A 23292-nucleotide genomic window follows, 5' to 3' on the forward strand; every position below is an offset into this window, starting at 1 on the left:
GAGACAAATCTACTGCCAAGAACGGCAAGTATATATTGACATGCCTAAAATATAATAATATTAATTATTTCGAAACCAATTACAGTTTTTTTTTTTCAATTTTGAGAAAGTATACAATGTTTCAAAATATGGTTGATACATTGTTATTATTTGCCACAGTTCCAAAGATGCATACAGTCTTTGAAAATTCTCTGAGCCGCGTTGATTAGATTAGGATTATTGTTCGATGTAAAAAGAAAACGTAAACACTCAGCCGCATTATCGTCGCTAAACGTCCTCTTACAACAAAACTCTCTGTCCCATGGTTTTTCCTCCCATGGTAGCGCGTTTAAAGGATTAAATATGCAACTTGGAAACACACCAGAGCATTGAGGTGGAATTTCCACCCTCGCTTCAACGATTTTAATCAGAGCTGGAAATGATGACAAGAGAATGATGAAGACAATGGGAATCAATGGAATGATCTTCATTATAGTGGCTTGTCGAAATTTCCAATAAAAATATATGTACGTACGTGCGGAAATAACGTGTGTTTCCTTTGTTTTGTTTTATGTCCTTTATATAAGAAACTGGAAACTATAAGTAGTGATTCCTAACATCCATCAAAAATTGGTTAAAAAAAAACATGAAAATTTGAAATGTGGAGATCGCTTCCTAGGAAGAAGGAAAGGATGCTAATTATAGTTTTTTTTTAGTAAAAAAATAGCTTCATTCTATTTTTTATAGGGGATGCTATTGGATAGTGAATTGAAAGTTATCTCTTTATATTTAGATTTTATATTCCAATGTCATTCCGTAGATGATTTTAAATGATTGATTAAATCTAGTGTTATTGGTTATTGTATTTATAATATTTTTAGTAAATGATTTTGAAGTCTAGAGTGATATTTGTTATTGTATTAACAACGTCTGCATTAAGAGAATTATAAATCCATTGTTATTCAATTCATAAATATCTCAATACAACATTTATTTGATTCGAAATAGTTTAAATGAATTTGGATAACACTCCATGTGTAAAAGATATCAGTCAAAATCTCATATCTTACGGAAAACATTCCTGTATAAAAATTATCAATCAAAATTTCACTTTTTGGTATTTAAGTTTATAGATAACATTTTAATTATTTCATTATTTTAAAATTAAATATAAATATTCATAAGTATATAAATTATATTATAAAAATTTGGGTATGTATTTGGTTCTTGGTTCGATTATGTTTTTTGATTTTAGAGATATAGGATCCGATCGGGTAATCTAAACCTGAACCAAACCATTTTTCAGTTTAGTTCGGTTCTTTGGTTCAAGATAAACGTGCCAAGGTCTAAATTCATTGTTGACTAACACCTTGAAGATTGAAATCGCATCATTAGTTACGTCACTCCTATGTTTACTTTGACCTAGGATTTGTCTACCAACCACCAGCAGCGTCACTTCGTCATTTAGTACGTACATGGTATCTTTGTTAAAAAGAGATGGAGTCTTCAAGGCATGAACGCTCTTGTCACCGGAGGAACCAAAGGAATCGGGTTTGTTTGCTTCCAAGTCTCATGTTTCTTCCGTTACAAGCAACAACAAAAATGAATTTGCTTACACATGTATTAAAATCTTGGTGAACAATCTTTAGGCATGCTATATCGTAGGAGCTTGCAAGTCTTGGAGCAGGAATCCACACATGTGCTAGAGACGAATCTCAGCTTAATCAGTGTTTACAAGAATGGAAGATGAAAGGCTTTAACGTCACAGGCTCAGTCTGTGATATATCGTCTCTGTTTAAGGTGAGTTTGGTCTCAGAAGAAGTAAACAATACTAGAAATGGGTCGAACAGAGGCGTTTATTAGATTTCGAGATGATGTTACAAAGGTGGAGAAAGTAAAAGCAAGCCGGAGCTCGTGAGAGCTTAAACCGGAAAAGTACAAATAGCAGAGAGATGATTGTACGGATGATAAACCCTAATCTCGCCGCTAAGTTTGTGTAGCTAAGTGTCGATGCCTTTCTCCTTTGCTTTCCTCTCCTTTTATACTCTGTTCGATTACCTTAACCTAAACTCTTTTTACTAATTGGGCTTTGTCGGCCTTTCGGGCCTGATTATGAGATGCTCGCTGAGCCGTTGAGTCGATCAACCTCGCTCCGCTTGCTCTCTGCTTCGACTATCAGCGCTCCCTGTCGAGTCGATCTCTCGAGAATCGGCTTCTGCGCCGATGTCGACTCGGTTTGCTGGACTGGGCCCTTTGTTCGATGGGCTTTGTGGATGGGTTAAATCCATCCCCAACAGTAAGTCCCCCCCCAGTTCATTGATGGTCGAGCAATCGATCTTTGATGAATTTGGTGCCTGTGGTTCGGAGAACAAAAGGTTCAATCCGAGCAAATGACAGGTCGTTGGGGAGTCAATCCGTTCAATTGATACTCCTCGATCGAGGGAATGGATTGATGCGTCCGTTTCTCACGCGTTGCGATCGTGAGATAAACGCTTACGGGTCGAGAATACGGACCGGCGCATCTGTTGATCACGCGCCTAATTGGGTTTAGGCCCACTTAGGCCTTATTAGGCGTAATGATGACGCTTTGATCCCCGCGCTTATCTCTCTCTATAAATAGCGACCCCCTCTCCACTTCTTTTCATTTTCCTCCGCAGCGCTAAGGTACTTTCTCTCTCTACGCTCCTTTCTCTCTCTTTATCTCTGTTTTTAGATCTGCGAGTATCCGAGATGTCGTCATCTCATCGTTTGACGCGAGAACAAAAGGGAAAGGGGGCGGTCTCTTCTCGGGACTCCGGCGATATCCATCACGAAGCGATGATGGATACGGGGAATATGGATTTATCGCAGCGTCTCTTGGTCTCGGAAGCGAGAGAACAGTTCCGGGGTGACGACGACGGTCAAGAAGCGGTCGACGCCTCGATTGTCCCGATCAGCTACTACCCTGGGAACATCTTTGCTGAGGAGAGCCCCCTGGAGGTTTGGAGAATTCGACCTTCGGTCGTCGATGGACAAAATTGGTCCAACGTCGAGAGGACGAAGTCTACCGTGGAGTCGGTGGAAGCTCTCCTCCGAGATCTCAATGCACATGGGGTTTCGTTCATCGTTCCAAAACGGGATCAGAGGCCTTGGTCGCCTCCGAAGGGATATCAATGCATTTACGAATCGTATTTTCGGAGCGACACGAAGTTGTGGTTTCCAATTCCCCGAATTGTCACGGCTTACGCGTTTCGCAGAGGAGTCGCCTTAAGCCAGTTGATGAACGGTTCTCTTCGGTTAATGGTCGTTCTATCGGTGATCGCGGCTGAGGCAGGGACATCGATGAGTGTGAGGTCGTTTGAGGAGTTGACTTCAGTCTCAATTTCCGATGATGGGCTCGTCTCGACGAGGATGCGCCCAAATTATAACGTGGTCACGGGGTACCCGACCAAAACCTCAGACTGGCAGCGTTCGTATTTTTATGTGAAGTCGAACAGATCAGCGTTCGAGGAGCCTCCGAAGTCTGGTTATCGCGTTCTCTGGAATGCAGAGATGGGTACTGCGCAGTATCTTATGTGACAATTGTAGCATGTGCTCGTCTAACGCGTCTCTTTTCCTTTTGTAGTTGGTCATCCGAATCTCGCCACTTATCCCGAGGATTGGAAGGAGAGTGCTCGGATCGTTGCGCTGCAGAAGCAAGATCACTGGGAGGACTTTACTCGGGAGAGAATTCAAAGATCCATAGATCAAATTGCTAGTCGTGAGTTTTCTTTGGTTTTCCTTCTGCTTTTCCTAGCAAGTGAATAGCGTGTATTAAGAATTTTTCTTTGCAGAACGTTGGATCTCAAACTTGCTTCCCCTCGTCAATCAATCGACTTCGAAGAGACTATCCCTCTTTACTCAAGCTGAGCAGAAAGAGATCAACCGAGCCAAGACAATGAAGCAATTGCCCGACCTTAGCCTTATTGTGGCTGAAAAGATAGGCGCCAAGCGAGGCGCTTCTGGGAGCAGGGTTGGCCCTTCGGGGTTGGAAGCGGTAGAGGCGACCCCAATTGCTGCTGAGCAAACGCGTACTGGTGGCTCCTCGAAGAAAAGCAAGAAAAAGGCCGAGGGTCCGAAGGAATCTTCTGAGCCCGGGCAAACTGGGGCAGACGGTTCCTCTAAAAAAGGGGGGAAGAAACGGAAAGCCGGAGATTTGCCCGCCGAGGACGCTCCTAAGAAGAAAAAGATGAAGAAGAAAGAATTGGCTATGCCCCGCTCATCCTCGGTCTGCGAAGAGGAACTTCAGGCTCTAGTTCCTGAAGCTATCCCTGAGGTTGGGACCTCGGAGGATGATGAGAATGAGACTATCGCCCTCCGCCGACGGAGACGGGAGAGTCGAGTCACCGAGGAGGTATCCCGTGGAACCTTGGCCGGTGATCTACCTTCTACTGAGGTTCCGAGGGGAATATCGACTTTGGGAGGACAGCGGGACCGCTCGAGGAATGAGTCCCCTGCTCATGTCACGGAGGGATCTGAGACCCGAGTATCCGGTCGCCCTAAGGAAACCCCGGCAGATGAGTTCAGATTCGAGTTTAACCGTGAGCTTCCGCTGGCTTGCTACCCGGAAGATTGTGCTCGCCTGTTACGGTTGGTCAAAGGCGGTCCCGATCAACTCCCTTCAGTGGGAGATCTCATCTTCAAAGATGAGTATGAGCACGCCTCTTGCTCGTCTGTAAAGGTAAGCGGTTGTTCGTTCCCTTCTTTTCCGAACTTTAAATTATTTTGGCTAAGTCTTTTGGTGTTTTGATCAGAGCCACGGCGACTGGAATGTTCTGGTCGGGAAGTATGACACAGCCCTTAGGCGGGCCAGAGAGCAGATCCGTGAGAGCGAAGAAGCCAAGAAGAAAGCGGAGGAGGCTCTTCGGGTGTCTTCGCGGGAAAAGGCTGAAGCCATTGCTCGGGAGAAATCTCTCAGGAAAGCGTTTGACGAGACGCGAACGTCTGATGCGGCTGAACTGCAGATGTGTAAGGAGGCGATGAACAATCTCGAGTTCGTGGTGGATAAGCAGCGGAAGGAAAAGGCTGATCTAGAGGCAAAAATGGCTGCGGAATTGCTAAGGCATTCCGAGGAGATGGACAGGCTTCGGAAATCTCGTAAATACGAGGTCACGCACGAGAGGGTTCGCGTGCTGATTGCCATGATCGCTAAAGCCGAGAAACGCTTTCATAGGATTTCCCTTCGTGAAGACAAAAGGGACAAATACGACGATGCTCGGTGTCTCTATAGTCAAGCCTTCGGGACGAGGAAATGTCTCGAGCAAATCAAGGCCTCTGGTGTTGAGATCCCGCAGGAAACCATCGACTTCTTCATCGGGCAAGAGAAGCACTACGAGGAAGAAGCAGAGCGTTTGGAGGTAAAGGAGATTCCGGCGGAAGATCTTTGCCTTTCTCCGCTAGTGTTGGAGTCTCGATTTTTGATCGAGGAAATTTGGCGTCAGCTTGACCCGTTTGGGTCGAATATTAATCTGATCGATTCGGAGGCCGCTATTGCTCTGCGTACTCCTCTTCGTCCTGAAGATCCGGTGGAGAAGCCCGCTCAAACTGCTGTATCTTCCAACCAACCCACCGATCAAGATGCTGATCTCGCGAAGCAGACATCGGCGGGAGCGGTTGTTCACAAGGACGGGGCAGTGCCGACCATTGTGCTAACAGATTCCCCCGCTAAGGCGTCGAAGAATGCCAGCTCATCTGCTTCCTCGTCGGAAGACCCGGAGAAGGGTGACGATGATCCCGCGGGGATGCCTATTGCGGACGCGACTGCTCCAGCCCCAGCCAAATTTGGTCGCATCTCGGGTCCCGGAGAAAAAGACGGTGATGGTGGCAAGAACCTTCCCGCTGGTGACGAATAGGGCTATCTGGTCGAGGACCTTCTCTTCCTGTTGTAATTTCGCAGTTTGCTTTTTAGTAGACTTTTTCTCCTTATGTTGTGCTTTGGTCTCGTTGAGACCTTTGAACCTTTATGTACCGTTGGCCCATATGGGTCTTGTTGTTCGATACTCGGGATGTTTTTCCCCTTTTTTTTTAAAGGCTTTTATCAAATGTTTGCTTTGCTTCGAATCGTAACTCGTTTCTCGTTAAGTCGTTCCCGTTTGCCTTGTCCGTAACTAAGTTTTAACGAGTTTTAAATGTTTGGACTTTTAACGAGTTTCCGAGGAAAAGGTATCTGGATGCCCCGCGGTAACCGAGAGGAATTTGGTCGGCCAACTCATTATTCTTCGATTTGCAGTAAGATCCAGAAATTTCGCTCGTGAGTCGGTCAATGCCTTGAGCATCGGTGACGCGGAACTCTGTTTTTCCCTTCGTTCGATATTTGATCAGGATATCGTCGACTAAGTGGGATGAGTGCTCGTGCGCCGCTTTCGAGTTAAGGGGCTAGCATCATTTGGCTCTCGTCATTGTTTACTCGAGGGAGTGAGACGAGATGTATTTTTTGTTAGGTTGGGGCTGGACCCCGTAGAGGGGATGCCTACGTACCTCCGGGGAGGATCAAGCCTTTCGTAGTTCATTTTGGTCCAAGTAAAAGTAACTTGGTAGTCATTTACTTGGAGTTCATCATCGAGTAGAAGTGACCGTAGGGTGCATCTACTCGGTTTTTTTTTTTTTTTTTTTTTTTTTTTTTTTTTTTTTTTTTGCGAGTAAAACGGTGATGTAGATCATTTTACTCGTTCCGAAAGGGTACTCGTTTTACGAGTAGAAGCGACGAAGATGCATGGAGTTCCAAGCTCGTGGAACTGCTGCTCCGCGGGAAGTTTCGAGTCGATATACTCCTGGTTTGACGACTCGAGTGATCTTATACGGTCCTTCCCAATTTGCGCCGAGTTTTCCAGCATTGGGTTCCTTGGTGTTCTCAAAGACTTTTCTCATAACCAGATCGCCGAGATCGAGAGGACGCGATCGGACCTTTTTGTTGTAGTAACTCTCGATTTGGTTTTGGTAGTTTTGGATTCGAAGTAAGGCTTGGTCGCGCTTCTCCTCTAGCCCATCTAGGGCATCTAGCAGCATCTCTTGATTAAGCTCGACATGCTGGGGCATCTTGGACCTGCGGAGACTTGTTACATTGACCTCGGCTGGAGCCATTGCCTCCATCCCGTAAGCGAGTGAAAAAGGAGTAGATTTTGTCGCTCCTCGGGGGGTTGTCCGGTGCGACCAGAGCACGCCGTCAAGTTCATCGGCCCAATGTCCCTTTTTGAGGTCAAGGCGCTTCTTGATTCCGTCGATGATAATCTTGTTCGAGGATTCTGCTTGTCCGTTTCCTTGAGGATATCTTGGCGTCGAAGGGCTTAGTCGGATGTTCCATTTGTTGCAGAAATCTTTAAAACTTCCGGCCATAAACTGTGATCCGTTGTCTGTCACGATCTCGTATGGTAGTCCGTGGCGACAGATGATGTTCTTCCAGACAAAGCCACGAACTTCCTTCTCTGTAACCTGCGCGAAGGCTTCTGCTTCGATCCATTTGGTGAAATAGTCGGTTAATACCAGCACGAAGCGACGTTGGCGAGAATTCGGCATTGGTCCGATGATATCCATCCCCCATCGCATGAATGGGTAAGGTGCTGCGGAAGTTCGCAGTAGCTCGGTTGGACTGTGGATACTCGGAGCGTGTCGTTGGCATTTGTCGCATCGCCGGGCATATGCTTCGCAATCGGTATTCATAGTTGGCCAGAAAAATCCCAAGTTCCGAATTTTCAAGGCTAATGATCGACCTCCAGAGTGGTTTCCTCCCGCTCCTTCGTGGGTTTCTGCCATTACTAAATGTGTTTGCTCGGCGAAAATGCATTTCAGGAGGACCTTGTTAGCCGTTACTCGGTGGAGTTCTTCTTCCATGACGACGTAATGCGCGCTGCGCCTCTTTAATCGTCTTGCGGCCCATTTATCCGTTGGAAGTGTGCCCGCGGTGAGATATTGGATGAATTCAGTCCTCCAGTCGGGTAGTAGCTGATCTTGGTCTGTCATCTCGGAGTCGTCGTTGGTCTCAGATAAGGGCGTTGTTTCGAGTTCTGTGGTGACGAAGTTAGCTGACTCCGTTGAGATGTCGATGCTTGGTTTCTCGATTCGGTGAATTGGAATAGTCCTTTTGACTTGATCGCGTAGCTTGCTTCCGAGTGCTGCTAGCGCATCCGCACAGACATTTTCTCCACGAGGAACCTTGGTGAGCTCGAAGAATTCGAACTCTTTAGCCAATGCTTGTACAACTCGGAGATAAGCATCCATTCTATCGTTGCGCGCATCGTAATCACCGCTGAACTGACTGGCGACGAGCTGTGAGTCGCAATATGCACTGAGTCGCTTAGCCTTGACTGCTTTGGCGAGGCGAAGGCCTGCGATGAGTGACTCATACTCTGCTTCGTTGTTTGATGCTGGGAAACCGAAGCTGAACGACTGTCGAATGAGCTCTCCCGATGGGGATTGAAGCTGAACTCCTGCTCCAGAGCCTTTGTTTGTCGAGGAACCGTCGACATGCAGGATCCATGTTGAATCCGAGGTTTCCAAATCTTGAGCGAGTTCCGGAGATAGCTCCACGAGAAAATCGGCGAGGACTTGGGCCTTAGCAGCGGTTCTGCACTTATAGGTGATGTCGAGCTCTCCGAGTTCGATCGCCCATTTGGTAAGACGGCCGGCTCTGTTCGTGTTTTGCAGGACAGTTCTGAGCGGCTGGTCGGTGAGAACTTCTACCGAATGTGACTGGAAATATGGGCGGAGTTTCCTCGCTGATTCGACGACGGCCAGGGCCATCTTTTCAAGTGTCGGGTACCGGGTTTCTGGTCCGGTCATCCTCCTGCTCATGTAGAAAACAGGTCGTTGTTCTCCTCGGTCCTCCTTGATTAACACGCTGCTGACTGCGGCGGATGAGACCGCAATGTAGAGAGATAAAACGTCGCCTATGTCCGGCTTTGCCAGGATAGGGGGCGTCGTCAGGTAATGTTTGAGCTGACTAAAAGCCTCCTCACATTTATCGTCCCAAATGAATTTCTTGTTTCCTCGGAGGAGATCGTAGAATGGGAGGCATTTATCGGTGGATCGGGAGATGAAACGATTAAGCGCTGCGATTCGGCCTGTTAGTCGTTGGACTTCTCGGCAATTTCTCGGACTGGGGAGATCAAGGACAGCTGATATTTGCTTCGGGTTTGCTTCGATTCCCCGCTGCGTCACTATGTAGCCAAGGAATTCTCCGGACGATACCCCGAAAGTGCATTTGGCCGGGTTTAGCTTCATCTTGTAAGCGTTTAGGATGTCGAAACACTCCCTTAAGTGTGCCAGGTGGTCATTTGCTCGGACTGATTTGACGAGCATGTCATCGATGTAGACTTCCATCGTTGTACCGAGCTGTTTAGCGAACATGCGGTTGACAAGTCGCTGGTACGTCGCACCGGCATTCTTCAGCCCGAAGGGCATTACTTTGTAGCAGTAAGTTCCTCGATCAGTTATGAACGACGTCTTCTCTCGATCGTCGGGATGCATCATGATCTGGTTGTATCCCGAGAAAGCGTCCATAAACGTGAGCATTTCATTGCCAGCAGTTGACTCGACCAGTCTGTCGATGTTCGGAAGTGGGTAGCTGTCTTTTGGGCAGGCTTTGTTGAGGTCAGTAAAATCGACGCACATGCGCCACTTGCCGTTTTTCTTCTTGACAACCACTGGGTTAGCGAGCCATTCCGGGTAACGAACTTCTGCTATTGAGCCCGCGCTTAGTAAGCGCTCGACTTCCTCGACAACTGCTTTGGATCTTTCGGGACCCAACTTTCGTCTCTTCTGTCGGATGGGCTTAATATTTGGGTCTACGTTTAGCTCGTGAGTCGTGATGGACTGGTCGATTCCCTGCATGTCAGTCATCGACCAGGCAAAGGTAGACAAGTTTTGCTTCAGGAAATCCGTGATATCACGTTGCATTTCGTCCGACAGATAAGCGCCTACTCGTAGCACTTTACTTGGATCCGATTCGTCGACTGGGACTTCGAGCACCTCTTCCTTTTGTGGGCAGATCTTGCTGATAGGAGGTGAGATCGAGTTGACTAGTGACTGAGATCGCTGCAGTTTGACCGTAGCGATTAAGAGATCTCGCGCGGCCCGTTGATCTCCTCTCACTGTTTTAGTCGTGCCATCCATTCCCGGGAATTTGACGCACTGATGGTACGTGGATGCGATTGCACGCATGGAGTACAACCATGGAGTGCCTAGTATCACGTGGTAGGGAGCCTTGGTGCTGACTACCGAGAACTTGACCATCCGTGCTACTCCCTCTGCTTGTACCGAGAGACGGATAGTTCCCATGATTACTTCGGAAGAACCATTAAAGCCGGTGAGAGTCCTGGATGACGGTTTCACGTCTTTTAAGTCGATTCCCATTTTTTCGAGAGTTTCGCGAAAAATGATATCGACCGAGCTACCAGTATCGATCAGCACTTTGGTGACGTCGTACTTATCGATGGCTAAAACGACGAGGAGAGGATCGTTGTGAGGGAAAGTTACTCCGACAAGGTCTCCAGTTGAGAAGGAGATTGGGAGATCAGTTGGGAACTTCTGCGGCCAGCGCTGCGAGGTGTCCACCATTCGTCGGTGATCTTTGACTGCTCGTACGGAGTCTCCGCAAGGTGGAGATCCTCCCATAATCACGTTGATCCGCGGCCTGACACTTGATTGCTTCCTGGTGAGAAGAGCTCGGAGGTCTTCGCTTTCTTTCGGCGACCCGGCCTTTTTGTGGTCCAGTTTTGCACGCAAATCACCGACTCGCGCGTTAAGCTGATCTCGTAGATCGACGATAGGATTGCCTTCCGTAGTTGCCAATGAGGATCCTGGGCTCGGCGAATGCTTAGCTCTTTTAGCATTGAGCTCGACTCGGAGGTCGGATGATCCGAGAGTCTTGTCAGTCGTTGGCGTGGTCTTTCGTTTGAGGAGTACACGTAAGTCCAACGGGTCGAGGGCTTCCTCGAGATCGCTCTCTTCGTCTGATGAGGACTCCGGTTGGGCTCGAATGACTTCAATCCTTTGTCTGGCTGCCGGCGGATCCTCGTCAGCCGAGGCGTCACCGTCATCGTCTTGATGTGGGATTTGCTCGGCGACCTTTGGTTTTTGGTCGTCTTGACGCGGTTTTGCTTGATTTTTTCGCTGATTTTTCCTGTCCTTGTTTCTGCTCCAACTGTTCTCGCTTTTTGGCTTCGGAGGAGGAATCTTAATTTCACCGCTTTCGAGTGAGGAGAGGAATTGCGCAAAAAGTGTTTTGCACTCCGAAGTGTCGTGACCTTTTACACCGTGGAGTTTACACGATTTAGTAAGCCCTGGTGGGGTCCGGGAAGATCCCGCTGCCGAATCGACCTGGGCGACCGTGGCTGGCGCTGTTGCTCGAGGGGATTCGCTTGGAGGATCGGTTTCCCGATGAAAGGTGTTCCACTTCTTCCCGTTTTCGTCGACGACGTAAAGGAGACCGCTCTTACGGTTATTTTTGTCGCTTTGAGCATGCTGACGAGGTTCGACGTGAGCTGTGACGGCATTTTTAGGCGCTGATTGCTTCGCCGAGTTGTGCTTGCTCATGATGGCTTTAGTGTCTTCTTCCATACGAATGAAGTTGTGAGAACGAGCAACGGCATCTTGCAACGTCGTGGCGGTGCATCGATAAAGATCTTCTCGGAACTTACATTCCACAAGGAGATTGTTCCTCAAGGCATCGACGGCGATGTGGTCTGGGATATTGATTCTTGACACGACCGACTTAAAACGTTCCATGTAATCGCGAAGATTCTGATCCTTCGTTTGCTTGAGGTTCCAGAGAGTCGACGCCGTTGCTTCACGCTTGGTGAACATGATATAAGTCTTGAGAAAAGCCGAGGAGAGCTCTTTGAAGCTTCTAATTGAATTCTCTTCGAGTCCCGAGAACCAGGTTAAGGCTTGCTCGTTGAGTGTTTCAATGAAAAGTTGGCAGTATCCCGCGTCTCTTTCATCGGGGGCGAGTCTGGCCCTCGCTACCGCAATATTAAAAGCCGTCAAGTGCTCGACGGGATCTCCTCCTGGTTTGTATTCCGGAAGACGCAACTTGTCCATCTTTCGGAGTTTGACCTCCGTCAGTTCCTCGGTGAAAGGAGTACGCGATGTTGATGCGATGACACTGTCAATCTCGGGTACTGCGCTCGTTGCTTGGTGGATCCTCGAGCTCATTTGTTGGAAATTTAGTTTGAGCTCAGCGATTTCTCGGATAGTTGATGGGTCTGACGCTGCAGGAGAAGCATCGGCGGCTAGGGTTTCCGCGAGTTGAAGAGTGGGATCGACTGGGTTCGTCGTTCGTCCTTCTGCCGGAGTAGGAGGGTTTGTATTGAAGAGGTAACGACGGAGCGGTTGTGAGTTGCCGGTGGAGGCGCTAAGAGCAGCGACAATGGCGGCGAGCTGATCATTCGTCGTCTTCTGAACTTCTTCTTGATGAGCAAGTCGGGCTATGACTGAACTCATGAATTCCGACGAGAGGAGGGGAGGAGGCGGAGGAGGCGTGAGTGCCGGCTCCTCTCCTGAGGTATCAGGGTTCGTACCTCCGGTGGTCATATCGGTCTAGAAACGCTGGGTCTGTCCGGCCCCACGGTGGGCGCCAATTGTTTAAGGTGAGTTTGGTCTCAGAAGAAGTAAACAATACTAGAAATGGGTCGAACAGAGGCGTTTATTAGATTTCGAGATGATGTTACAAAGGTGGAGAAAGTAAAAGCAAGCCGGAGCTCGTGAGAGCTTAAACCGGAAAAGTACAAATAGCAGAGAGATGATTGTACGGATGATAAACCCTAATCTCGCCGCTAAGTTTGTGTAGCTAAGTGTCGATGCCTTTCTCCTTTGCTTTCCTCTCCTTTTATACTCTGTTCGATTACCTTAACCTAAACTCTTTTTACTAATTGGGCTTTGTCGGCCTTTCGGGCCTGATTATGAGATGCTCGCTGAGCCGTTGAGTCGATCAACCTCGCTCCGCTTGCTCTCTGCTTCGACTATCAGCGCTCCCTGTCGAGTCGATCTCTCGAGAATCGGCTTCTGCGCCGATGTCGACTCGGTTTGCTGGACTGGGCCCTTTGTTCGATGGGCTTTGTGGATGGGTTAAATCCATCCCCAACAGTCTCGTGCTGATAGAGAGAAGCTGATGGAAACTGTTTCCTCTCTCTTCGATGGAACTCTCAACATCCTCGTAATGTCTTCTTTGACTTTTTCACCATCAACTCATGCATGGACTAAAATTTCATACTGAGTATGTGTGTGTAGATAAACAATGCAGGCACATGTGTGCAGGTCCGCCCTGAGATTTTGGGAGCATGTGGCTCTGTTTATGTAAAAGAAGTTTTTTTTACAAATTTAGGGGCTTAAATTTTTTTTTAGGGTCTATTTGTATGCAATTTATTTTAAAAATTTTGAGGGCCTGTTGCGAATGTTTTACCTAGCATGGCTTAAGGCCGGCCCTACATGTGTGACAAAGCCAACAACAGAATACACAGCAGAAGATTTCACGTATCAAATCTCAACAAACTTAGAGTCTTCATACCATTTGTGCCAGCTTGCATCCTTCGCTCAAAGCCTCTGGATCTGGGAGCATCGTCTTCATTTCCTCTGTTGCTGGAGTTGTATCTTGTAGCGTAGGATCAATCTATGGTACAACCAAAGGTGCTATAAGCCAGTTGGCGAGGAACTTAGCTTGTGAATGGGCTGGTGACAACATAAGGGCTAACTCCATTGCTCCTGGTGTCATTGCAACACCTGCAGCTAAAACTGTAAAAAATTTCTATGGACCAAAAACTCCTTTTCAATGTCATTTGAACTGATTATTGGTAAATGAGTGTGATGGCATTGTTCAGTTTATACTTGGAGAGGAGTTTGCTAAGAATATAGCACCAAACATACCAATGCGCCGCGCTGGAGAGCCAGAAGAAGTGGTGGCAGTGGCTGCGTTTCTGTGTCTTCCTGCTGCTTCTTACATTACAGGTCAAACCATATGTGTTGATGGAGCTCTCTCTGTTCATGCCTTCTGAAGCAAGCATTACTTATTCACTTCTTCATTTGCTAGTTTTAATCTGTTTGCTTTTGGAGTTTCAAATAAAGTTTATAAATGGTTCTCTTTGCTTGTAAACAGACATACCCCATCAAAAGGGATTAGTCTTATTCAATAATAAACATAACAGTACTCTCTCTTTCCTAAGATCAATGAAGAAGGTTTTTAACTCTAGATGTACAACTGAAGACAAAGAAGCAACTCCAAAAGGTTATGATGAGATTCAAAGATCCTTATCCTTCACTGCTATTCATCAGTTCTCCTCAATTTCAATCTCTATGAGGGTTCTTTATTTTAGCTGGTTCTTCTATAAGCTGACACCTAGTTGCTTCCGCAACAATAGTCAATAAACGGATCTCTCCTAACAAAGAAGTTTACAAGTCCGATAAGTAGTAGATCATTCAATCTTCGTTAGTGATTAATAACTTCCGACTGAATTTAATAACCTTAGCAACTGGTCATAAAGACATAGCAAACTTGGTCTTAAAGAAATAAAATGGATTTGTCTTTATTTGGTCTCCAAACACATACAAGAACAATGTCTTCTGCTTTTTGTAATTAAGAACCTGAAAAAAAAAAAAGATTTCAACTCAAGAAGATGCCTCTTGTGCCTAAACCTCACAACATAACCAACCAACCAAAAAAAAAAACTCTATTCAATCATCTTTCTCCTCCACCTTCTCCTCCCCAACAGACTGCGAACCAGTCAACCTCGCCAACACAACAAACGACATCCCTCCCAAAAGATTGTTCACAACCCTCAAAGCCACCACACCCGTCTTAAACACCAACGGCGGCAACCCTCTCTCCATCAAAAACTCAACCCCGTTCAACGTCTGGTACCTCACGTTAGCGCTCACCCCCATATGAGCCGCCCAAGTCAACGAGTTCAGCACCGTCGGGGGAGCCTTATTCGGCGGCTCGAACCCGGGGTCCATCTTCTTCCTCAGCATGATCAACCCATTAGAGATAGCCGTCCCTACAAGCCCCGCGGCTAGCCCCACGGTGGCGAACACCATCCCTTTGTACACTAAAGTCCCGAAGCGGTTCACGACCGTGAAGCTCCCCTGCTCGAACATATGACTAGCTGGACAGGTTTTAAAGATCCCAGGCAAGAGGTTGGAGGAGGTGGAGGATGCTAAAGAGGGTGCTAAGAGGTACATGAGCGTGAAGTTGAGGATCGAACCCACGACGAGGGTTGAGAAGACGAAGTCTAGCTCGTTGAGTCCGAAGTTGGGGCGTGAAGCCATGTCACCGAGTACGTTGGCGGTTACGCCAACGAGCTCTTCCATGAGGACTTTGAAAGGGAACTGAGGATCAGCTGCGACGCGTGATCTCCATCCTTGGATGAACATCCCTATCGGTCCCCATGGAGACGGTTCTTGCTTCCCTCCTGAATCTCCGTTATCACCACCACCATCACCACCGCCTACTCCTCCGTTTCCGCCGCTGCCTCCTCCTCCGGCGGATGAAGCAACTAGATTTGGAGATGTGCGGAGGGAGGAACATACCGATGCATTGCGTGGAAACGAGAGGATGATCCTTGGATCGCGCGTGAGGTTGATCGCTCTAGGACCGGTCTGGTTCGGTTTAGCCGACAAGTGGAGACGAGCTATAGCCGCCATCTTCTTTCTCAACGAGCCGCTTCAAGAATGGGAGAAGTTGAACTAAAGATCTAAGAGATCTGAGATTGAATCGAATCACGGCGTGCAGACAGAGAATCTCGTTCGCCTTTTAAAAAAAAAAAACCCTTTCTTTTTAAAACACAACACAACAATCAATGTTCTTAATGGGGCCCACTTCCCACCTGCGAAAAACTGAAGCTTGATCTGAGCCCACCACGTGTCGGTACAATAAACTAACTTCACCAACTATATTCACCTCACCCACCACCATTGTTGATTTTTTCTTTGCTTACGGACAAAAAAGTATTGCACTTTCAATGTTTTTGTAGATAGAGACGACGAAAAGCGACAAGCTTTCCTAGGACTAACAGTTGTTTGGTCTCTTTTCTCTACTCAAACTAGCTGTTATTGGACGAAAGTATTGCACTTTCAAAGGTTTATATAGATGGAAACGAGGCAAAAAGGCAAGCTTTCCTATAAAAGACATAACTTATTGCTGCTCAAAACACGAATATAATGTAATTAGATGTCAATACTACAACAACTCACACAACACATGAATAAATAATCCCAAAAACAATCTAAAATCTTAATGGTTACAAATGCTTCATCACGCTACTTTCATCACTGGTACTTCTCTTGGTGCTTTGTGCTTTGAGAATCATCACTGGTGTGGATCAGAGAGAGGTATAAAAGCAGAAGAACCAAGAGTAGACGTTACATAAACAAAACACCATTAGGCTTGGTTATACACATATACACATGCTTGATGATGGTACCTCGTGCACTCTTAGCGTCCTGTTTTTGGACGTTTCATTGCGTTTGAATTGAATGGAGAGACGCTACCGCTTGGACCTGGACTGTTTTCTCTCAGGTTTGAGTTCAGCAATGCGAGCTCTCGTAGTTGCTGCCTCTTGATGTAGTCCTGTGACTCATCCTGCACAAAGATCCTAGACCATTTAAAATCTTGTGGTCTCTAAAAATAATAATTGAGAAGAAGTGAGTTAAAGCACATACCACAGGTTTTACCAACTCCTCGATGATCTCTTGGGCTTGTCGCAGCTTTATATCGACAATATCGGCAGGAAGATCAGCCTCAATGAGGATATGGAGCTGCTCATTAAGATGCTCATAGCCAGGTTTCCCTTTCAGTTTCTCTTCCTGGTGACAAAACATAACAAAGCAAAAGATTAACAAAAGAAGATTAGTTTAAAGGGATGAAGAAAAAATGTAGGCATGTCTTACTTTGTCAGGGTCCTTAATTGATCCTTTCCCTCTAATAAACACACGGCAACCGGTTGTTGCTTCCACACGCTTCAGCGAGTTCCCTCTAGGTCCCAGAAGCCTTCCAACAAAATTGAACTAACAACCAAAAGCAAAAGGACCTTTATCAATTGATGTTTTTTATTTCAGTGTCTCAAAAAAATCAAATCCAACGAAACTTACATTAGGAAATGTATCAACTGGAAGATCTAAACGCAGGATACGCTTCACTGTGTATGCGCTTGGGCTAGCAGGTGCACCTTGCCACTCCATTGCCATTCCATGAGGACCAACCATTCTCTACATTAAATAAAAAAAGGTTTCATTGGCGTCTGAAAATGAGTAACTGAAAATGAATACATCATCCTAGAGTCTAGATTAAGGGTTTATCAGGTCTATACAAAAAGTGAAAAAGTTCTACTTGGAACCCCAGTTGAGATTTTCTACCAATTTTTATTTTGGGCATACTATGTCTTGAAGATGCATGCAATGAACTAGATACTAAGATGGCACCACATATTCAAATAAGGAGACGGAGAGCTAAACTCATACCTCAATATTCCTTTGCAGTAGGAATATTAGGCTTCTCCCAACAAAAATAATACATGAGCCATCCATACAAATTTTCATGTGCTAGTGGGTATCAACCACCACAATCCTCTGTTAAAAAATTCTATTATGTTTCTATTAAAGATAATCGAAGATGAAAAAAGACGTTTCCTATAACAAAACAGATACAGAAAAACTATGACAAAACACAGACAGAATTTGAAAGAACAATGAGCATAACAACAAAGATAAAGTGGGCTACCTCTGGTGGAAGACCATTCCAACCACCATATCCAGCACCAGGAACATTAGACATATGATTTGGTGAAGCCATTGGACTAGGACTCCGATGCCTCAGCCGATCAAAATCAGTAAACCCTTGGTTGGACATCATTCCACTAACCCTGAAGATCTCTGCCACAACAAATTGGAATAAAAAATAATCTTACGATACCAATAAATAATGAACAAGAACCAATGAGACTAGAGAGACTTCAAGGAACTGTAAATATATAGCAGTCAGCTTCATTTCCAAATACTTATTCAATCATGGTTCTTCAACTAGAGTTATATGACCTTGAAAATTAAATTTACAACTAAATCTAGTTTTGTTACCAAAGCTGGAAGCTTTAATAGTACCAAAGCAAACCCACAATAGAATCCAAATAAAGACAATCAAGAGCTAGTAAAAAGACTCTAAAGCATCAAGTGCCTGAGCAATTGAGAGCTTGCTAAAGCTTAAATAAACCAAAGATCCAATAGAAGTCATCAAAGAGGAGAGTATTGCATAATCATGAAGATACATATATATAGGAAGCAGCAGTTCAAGACAGTTAACAATAAATTGCAGATCTAGTGAGGAAGAAATGAGAAGAGAGAGAGTGAGACCTTGGTTTAAGAGACGGCTACATATGGGCAAGACTTGCATGAAAGGTCCAAGCTTTTGATGCTCAGCTAGCAACTGAGATAAGTATTGACTGCAGAAGATGAAGCAGTTAAGTTATATAGTTTCAGTGAAGAAGAAATAAGATAGGAAAGGAGAAAAAAAACCTGTCAACATCGGAGGAGGTTCTAATCTGGGGAGAAGCGGCTCTAGAAGGTGAGTAGCTGGGATTATACAGACCAGACATGGTAGAAGAGGAGGAGGAGGAGGGTTTTGCTGCTGCTCTCTACTGTCTTCACGCAATTTACATGTACCAAATTTGGTTTTCTAGTTGTCTCCACCGAGACCATGTATCTGATGGGGAAGTATCCGATTTTTAAATAGAAAAGAAAAAAAAAGAGACTCTTTTGGTTTATATCTATTGGGCTTTAGTATTTAACATTTAAAGCCCATAAGGCCCATTTGGTTTGTCAAAGCTCTCAAATCTTTTCGTTGATGTAGTTTTGGATCATTGAAGTAGAAGCGGCTTTTGGTTTATATCTATTGGGCTTTAGTATTTACAGTTAAAGCCCATGAGGCCCATTTGGTTTGTCAAAACTCTCAAAACGTTTCGTTGGTGAAGTTTTGGATCTTTCGATACAGAGAAGGAGAAGACGAAGAAGAAGAAGATGTCGTTGGTGTGGTTAGAAGCGGCTCTGCCTCTGGGAATCATCGGAGGGATGCTCTGCATCATGGGAAACTCGCAGTACTACATCCACAAAGCTTATCATGGACGTGTATGACTTTTCTCCCCCCTTTCTCTTTGATTGCGTCTCTCTCTCAATAGGGTTTTTACGATTTGATCCGATTGGGATCTCGAATTTGAGTTTTGATGATTTCAATTTGGGGATTGAGCAGCCGAAGCACATCGGGCACGATGAATGGGATGTTGCTATGGAGAGACGCGACAAGAAAGTCGTCGAGAAAGCTTCAGCTCCTTCCTCGTGATCCGATTGCATTCCTTTTTGTTCATCAGGTCTGTTTTGATTCTCTGATTCGATCCGCATGTGCTCTTTGTTAGTCTACTTATGATTTTGCTTGTCGTCTCGCATGAAATTTAGTACACGAGTTCTGTTGTTTGACAAGGTGTTAGTGTGCTAGTGAAGTTTTAAATGCATGGGTCACTGTAAAGCTCTTTGCTTTTTTGGGTTCTAGATAATGTATATGCGTTGAGGAGCTTAATAAGATAGACCTTGTGGAGATAGCTACTGTATCAGTGTACTTGTTTGATTGCTGTTCTGTATAGTAAAAGTCATTCTTGGAGGGAAATGAATGATATCCTATGAGTGTTTTATGTGTTCATAGATTAGTATCCTCAGTCATTTCTGCTTAGTTCTTTGCCTCTTGAAGTTTGTGGATGGTGGCTTTTTTTTGTATTTGTTTTGTCTAGGAGTGACTAAGATTCTGGTTATTGTTTTGGTTAATTGATCATCTTTTTTTGGAGCTGTATGCAGTGACTTTCTTTCTGTTTTCTCCTTTGGTCTTGCGATGTGTAACTCTGAGTTGCATGTTGATGTGATGTAGGGGCTTCAGGTGAACAACGTGTGGTCACAACTCACAAATAAAGTGTATTCCAGAAGAAGAAGAAGAAGCTGGAGAATCTACTACTGTTATTCCGGTTTGATTTTTCTTGAAGACTAGTTCGGATAAAGCTTTGTTGCTTAAAAAGCTTTTTCTGATCTCGAAATTGAGACATTAATGACATTTGGTTTATAACTTCTCTATTTGTTTGTGGTATATGCTGTTAAGTTGCATGACATTTGGTTTACAATACACTCTTAATAATAATCTTGAAGATTACCTTCTTCAGGTGTGTAATTTGTTGCGGCGGGTAGGATCTAGAGTGTGGTTGTGTATTAGATAAGGAGAGATAATTGAGAGTCCAATGAAGCTAGTGATGATGGATGACATTGGTTTTATGGCTGTAACTAATAATGGAGGATGATGAATGAGGTCGGTCAAAGCATCTGTCTTTGCTTGCAGATTCACATGGGGTCCCCTTGCTATGTCCCTTTCAAGTGGGCTCATCTCTTAACTCTTCTTCGAAATGGTCCTCTCTTGGTACCAAACCCTTCATTTTTTTTTAATACTATGTTCAGAGGAATTTTTGTTTCATGCCATTAAGTTGCTCTTACCAACTAAAACAACAGAACCATAGATTACGGCAGTTTTAGAAACAGCTTCCATGATTCTAAAGAGGAATCACTTTGCTCTTTAGTGAAAACGAAGCTTGTTTATATTTTACCGTTGAGACCTCACTTTTAATGTGGATACCTTTTAGCTTTCTCTTCAATTCAACCAAAGATACAGAGAACAAAAGAGACGAATATTCTACAAATATAGTTTCTTTTTGGCAAAATTAGCAAGGATCTGGATGTCTATAAAACATAATTAATACAACATTTATAATTTATATAATGCACTTGTTTTCAGACCTTAAAAAGATTAGGCAATGATGAGACAAGACAGCACACAAAAACTAACTGATTAAGAATCTCATGGTGTCTGCAGAAGTCAGAAGGTATAGCAATGATACATACATACACATTGTTTTCATGGTATATAAAAATATGCATTATAGCACAATGAGACCTAAAGCCAGCCTAATCCAACCATGTGTTTAACGTTTGACTAAAACTTGTTTCCAGCTCTGTTCACAGCAAAGACTAGTACCTGCCGCATGAGCGCAGTGACTTGTCTTATGAAGTGCAGCTAAGCGAGACAATTCTGAACGAAAACATAAATGTTTGTATCATGAAGCAGCTTCTATAGTATACATGGGGCCTTCATTGCAGGTCATGTTCTCAAGAGAAGACAGAAAAAAAAACTATATAGAAAGAAGTTGAACTCTATAAATACAATCAATCCTCCACGATATCTAGCTCTGTGCATTGCATGGGGCCTGCATTGCAAACCATCTCCCCAAGAACAAAGTAGAGACGTTTTTAGGATAAACAAGTTGCATGAAGCTCATAGCTACAATAAAACATTTGAATACTATCTTTTGAAGAATCCTAAACTCAAGGTTGAGAGTGGATGTTATCCATGACATCATCCTCTTAAGTTATATTCTTGTCAAACAAAAGATGATGACATTATTACAAAAAAAAGAGATCAATGCTTTACAGCAAAAGTAGTTAGAAAGGAAACAAAATGTGAGTGTACTCCAGAAACAATCCATCTCTTCCACCAAACTTAGTGATTTGAGTTGAGAGCACAAACAATAATACTTATTTCCTTAAATCACCCGTAGAGAAAACAAGATGAAAGTAAAGTTTCAACTTGCTAATCACAACGACCAAATAATCAGAAAAAAAAACACTTTACCAAAAAGAAAAATAATTGTAGGGAAAAAAAAAAGACAGTAACATATGATCAAAGATGAAGAAGAAGAAGATGTACACTTCTAAGCTGCGTATTCAGTTTCAAGAACCGGTTGTGTACGAGTGGTAGCAGCAGTCGGTGCTCTCGTCTCACCGACCTGAGTCATCCTCAGAGCTTCCCCTGTCTCTCCAGCTCTCTCCATCTCCCTCATCCTCTCCTGCTTCTTGTACTTCCGACACCGCAGAACCAGAAACATCAAAAGCCCCAACAGCACCAATCCACCCAAAACCGAACCAACGGTGATCCAAGTTCTTGAGTTAGACTCAGAGCTCTTCTTCTTCTCCTTCCTTTCCTCACCCCCCGGAGCTGGAGAAGGAGCAGACGGAACAGACTTCACCACCACCGAGAAATGCCCCTGCCTCTCCGTCTCGCATGTGTTCCGAATCGAATCGCTGAAACTCGCTTTACCACTAGAGTCAAAGCTAACGCACTCAACAACACTCCCTCCACCTTGAGGGATCGGTTCCAGATCAGAGAAGTCGATTCTTATAGGATCCTTTGACGCCGTTATCTCGAGCTCCCGTAAGTTAACGGCGGAGAGATTTTTAGCATCGTAAGCGAGGAGACCAACCACGGGAGCGACATAGTCGTAGCCAGACAAAGGGTAATACAACTGAGAGAAGTTCGCTAGGTTTTGGTAGACAAAGACGAGCCTTGTCACGTACGGCTTCACGATTACGCCTTTGGGAATCGAGAACTGTTTTAAGGAAAGGACTCCTCGTCTCCTCAAGCTCCCGCTCCTGAGCCTCATGGCGGAGAGTTTGATCCCCGTTAGATTCGGAGGAACGGTGACGGCGTCGTAGAGAATGCCGGTGCGGGGACGGACGAAAGCTCTAAAGGAGTAATCTTGAAGAAGGGAATCAAGAGAAGACGCATTGGTCGGAGGAGGAGGAGGAGATTGAGCAGAGAGATGGTAAGAGAAGAGATAGAGAAAGAGAAGCACCTGGAGACCACAGAGAATCCTCATTCTTGATGTCCTTCAACGTCTTCGCCTCTGGAGAAAAGTGCCCCAGGGCGAGACTCAGTAAAGAGTCGGCGTCACGTCTGAGTGTGGAGAAGAGTTCAACAAAAAGGTTAAAAATTGAAACTTTATTGGTGAGAATTGAGGTGAGGAGAGAGGAAGAAGCAAATGGAGGAATTAGGAATGGTCGGCGGTGGGGAAAAAGGAGGAGAGAGAAGGAATGGTTCGCCGGTGGGGAAAGGGAGGAGAGAGAGAGAGAGTCAAAAGGACAAAGAGGGAGAAGAAGAGTGTTGTTGTCTTCAGTCCCCCATTTGTTCACAAAAACTATACAGCCTGTTCAACGCATTTTCTCCTTTTATTTTTTCCCCAATTAAAATAATTCCATAAAATATGCTTCACATTCATATGTATTTATTTACTTTATTTCCGCCAATCATATTGTTACATTTCAGCTTTCGTTTCGCCGTAACAGTTGTCTGTATACCCTTATTTGTTACCTGTATCTGTATTTAATTTTTTTCCATATCAACCGTATATACCTACTTTTATACCCTTTGACAAAAAAAAAATTAGAACTGAAAATAAG

The 23292-nt window shown here is 44.9% G+C and overlaps 5 protein-coding genes and 1 pseudogene across 7 annotated transcripts; 3 read left to right on the plus strand and 3 right to left on the minus strand.

Annotated features, from left to right (window-relative positions):
- Window positions 1-1193: 1193 nt before the first annotated feature.
- LOC106454300 lies at window positions 1194-14128 on the plus strand (annotated as a pseudogene).
- On the plus strand, window positions 1752-6039 carry LOC125609109 (meiosis-specific protein ASY2-like). The gene is made up of 4 exons (XM_048780048.1): window positions 1752-3514; window positions 3584-3718; window positions 3792-4678; window positions 4752-6039. Exons 1-4 carry the CDS (start codon window positions 2710-2712, stop codon window positions 5847-5849), a joined length of 2925 nt encoding a protein of 974 aa, XP_048636005.1. The 5' UTR covers window positions 1752-2709; the 3' UTR covers window positions 5850-6039.
- A 362-nt stretch (window positions 14129-14490) lies between the features above and the next one.
- LOC106452847 (protein RETICULATA-RELATED 2, chloroplastic-like) lies at window positions 14491-15754 on the minus strand. Its single transcript, XM_013895024.3, has one exon. It carries the CDS (start codon window positions 15625-15627, stop codon window positions 14659-14661), a length of 969 nt encoding a protein of 322 aa, XP_013750478.2. The 5' UTR covers window positions 15628-15754; the 3' UTR covers window positions 14491-14658.
- Window positions 15755-16097: 343 nt separating this feature from the next.
- LOC106452848 (KH domain-containing protein At3g08620) lies at window positions 16098-18706 on the minus strand. Of its 2 annotated transcripts, XM_022719907.2 has the most exons (8): window positions 18490-18706; window positions 18328-18416; window positions 17702-17853; window positions 17074-17190; window positions 16873-16989; window positions 16645-16788; window positions 16407-16564; window positions 16098-16294 (listed from the first exon to the last, which is right to left on the minus strand). In XM_022719907.2, the coding sequence occupies exons 1-7, from the start codon at window positions 18567-18569 to the stop codon at window positions 16418-16420; spliced, it is 846 nt and encodes a 281-aa protein (XP_022575628.1). In that variant the 5' UTR covers window positions 18570-18706; the 3' UTR covers window positions 16098-16294; window positions 16407-16417. The 2 variants fall into 2 exon arrangements, with proteins under 2 accessions (XP_022575628.1, XP_022575627.1); XM_022719906.2 differs by having other exon boundaries at window positions 16098-16564.
- A 238-nt stretch (window positions 18707-18944) lies between these two features.
- LOC106452849 (NADH dehydrogenase [ubiquinone] 1 alpha subcomplex subunit 1-like) lies at window positions 18945-20165 on the plus strand. Of its 2 annotated transcripts, none has more exons than XM_013895030.3 (3): window positions 18945-19098; window positions 19220-19337; window positions 19886-20165. In XM_013895030.3, the coding sequence occupies exons 1-2, from the start codon at window positions 18991-18993 to the stop codon at window positions 19307-19309; spliced, it is 198 nt and encodes a 65-aa protein (XP_013750484.1). In that variant the 5' UTR covers window positions 18945-18990; the 3' UTR covers window positions 19310-19337; window positions 19886-20165. The 2 variants fall into 2 exon arrangements, with proteins under 2 accessions (XP_013750484.1, XP_048636006.1); XM_048780049.1 differs by having other exon boundaries at window positions 19895-20165.
- A 1404-nt stretch (window positions 20166-21569) lies between these two features.
- On the minus strand, window positions 21570-23144 carry LOC106452850. Its single transcript, XM_013895031.3, has one exon. It carries the CDS (start codon window positions 22710-22712, stop codon window positions 21768-21770), a length of 945 nt encoding a protein of 314 aa, XP_013750485.2. The 5' UTR covers window positions 22713-23144; the 3' UTR covers window positions 21570-21767.
- Between the last annotated feature and the right edge of the window lie 148 nt (window positions 23145-23292).

This window comes from Brassica napus, chromosome A5, assembly GCF_020379485.1.
Source record: "Brassica napus cultivar Da-Ae chromosome A5, Da-Ae, whole genome shotgun sequence".
Lineage (NCBI taxonomy): Eukaryota > Viridiplantae > Streptophyta > Magnoliopsida > Brassicales > Brassicaceae > Brassica > Brassica napus.

Excerpts from the sequence above, each read along its gene's own strand:
- LOC125609109 (XM_048780048.1), top strand. The coding sequence starts at position 2,710 with ATGTCGTCATCTCATCGTTTGACGCGAGAACAAAAGGGAAAGGGGGCG. Across the intron at positions 3,719-3,791 it reads CATAGATCAAATTGCTAGTC|AACGTTGGATCTCAAACTTG; the intron begins GTGAGTTTTCTT and ends TTTTCTTTGCAG. Across the intron at positions 4,679-4,751 it reads CCTCTTGCTCGTCTGTAAAG|AGCCACGGCGACTGGAATGT; the intron begins GTAAGCGGTTGT and ends TGTTTTGATCAG.
- LOC106452847 (XM_013895024.3), bottom strand. The coding sequence starts at position 15,627 with ATGGCGGCTATAGCTCGTCTCCACTTGTCGGCTAAACCGAACCAGACC.
- LOC106452848 (XM_022719907.2), bottom strand. The coding sequence starts at position 18,569 with ATGTCTGGTCTGTATAATCCCAGCTACTCACCTTCTAGAGCCGCTTCT. Across the intron at positions 16,789-16,872 it reads CAATTAAGGACCCTGACAAA|GAAGAGAAACTGAAAGGGAA; the intron begins GTAAGACATGCC and ends TTTTGTCACCAG. Across the intron at positions 16,565-16,644 it reads AGGAGTTGGTAAAACCTGTG|GATGAGTCACAGGACTACAT; the intron begins GTATGTGCTTTA and ends ATCTTTGTGCAG.
- LOC106452849 (XM_013895030.3), top strand. The coding sequence starts at position 18,991 with ATGTCGTTGGTGTGGTTAGAAGCGGCTCTGCCTCTGGGAATCATCGGA. Across the intron at positions 19,099-19,219 it reads ACAAAGCTTATCATGGACGT|CCGAAGCACATCGGGCACGA; the intron begins GTATGACTTTTC and ends GGGATTGAGCAG.
- LOC106452850 (XM_013895031.3), bottom strand. The coding sequence starts at position 22,712 with ATGAGGATTCTCTGTGGTCTCCAGGTGCTTCTCTTTCTCTATCTCTTC.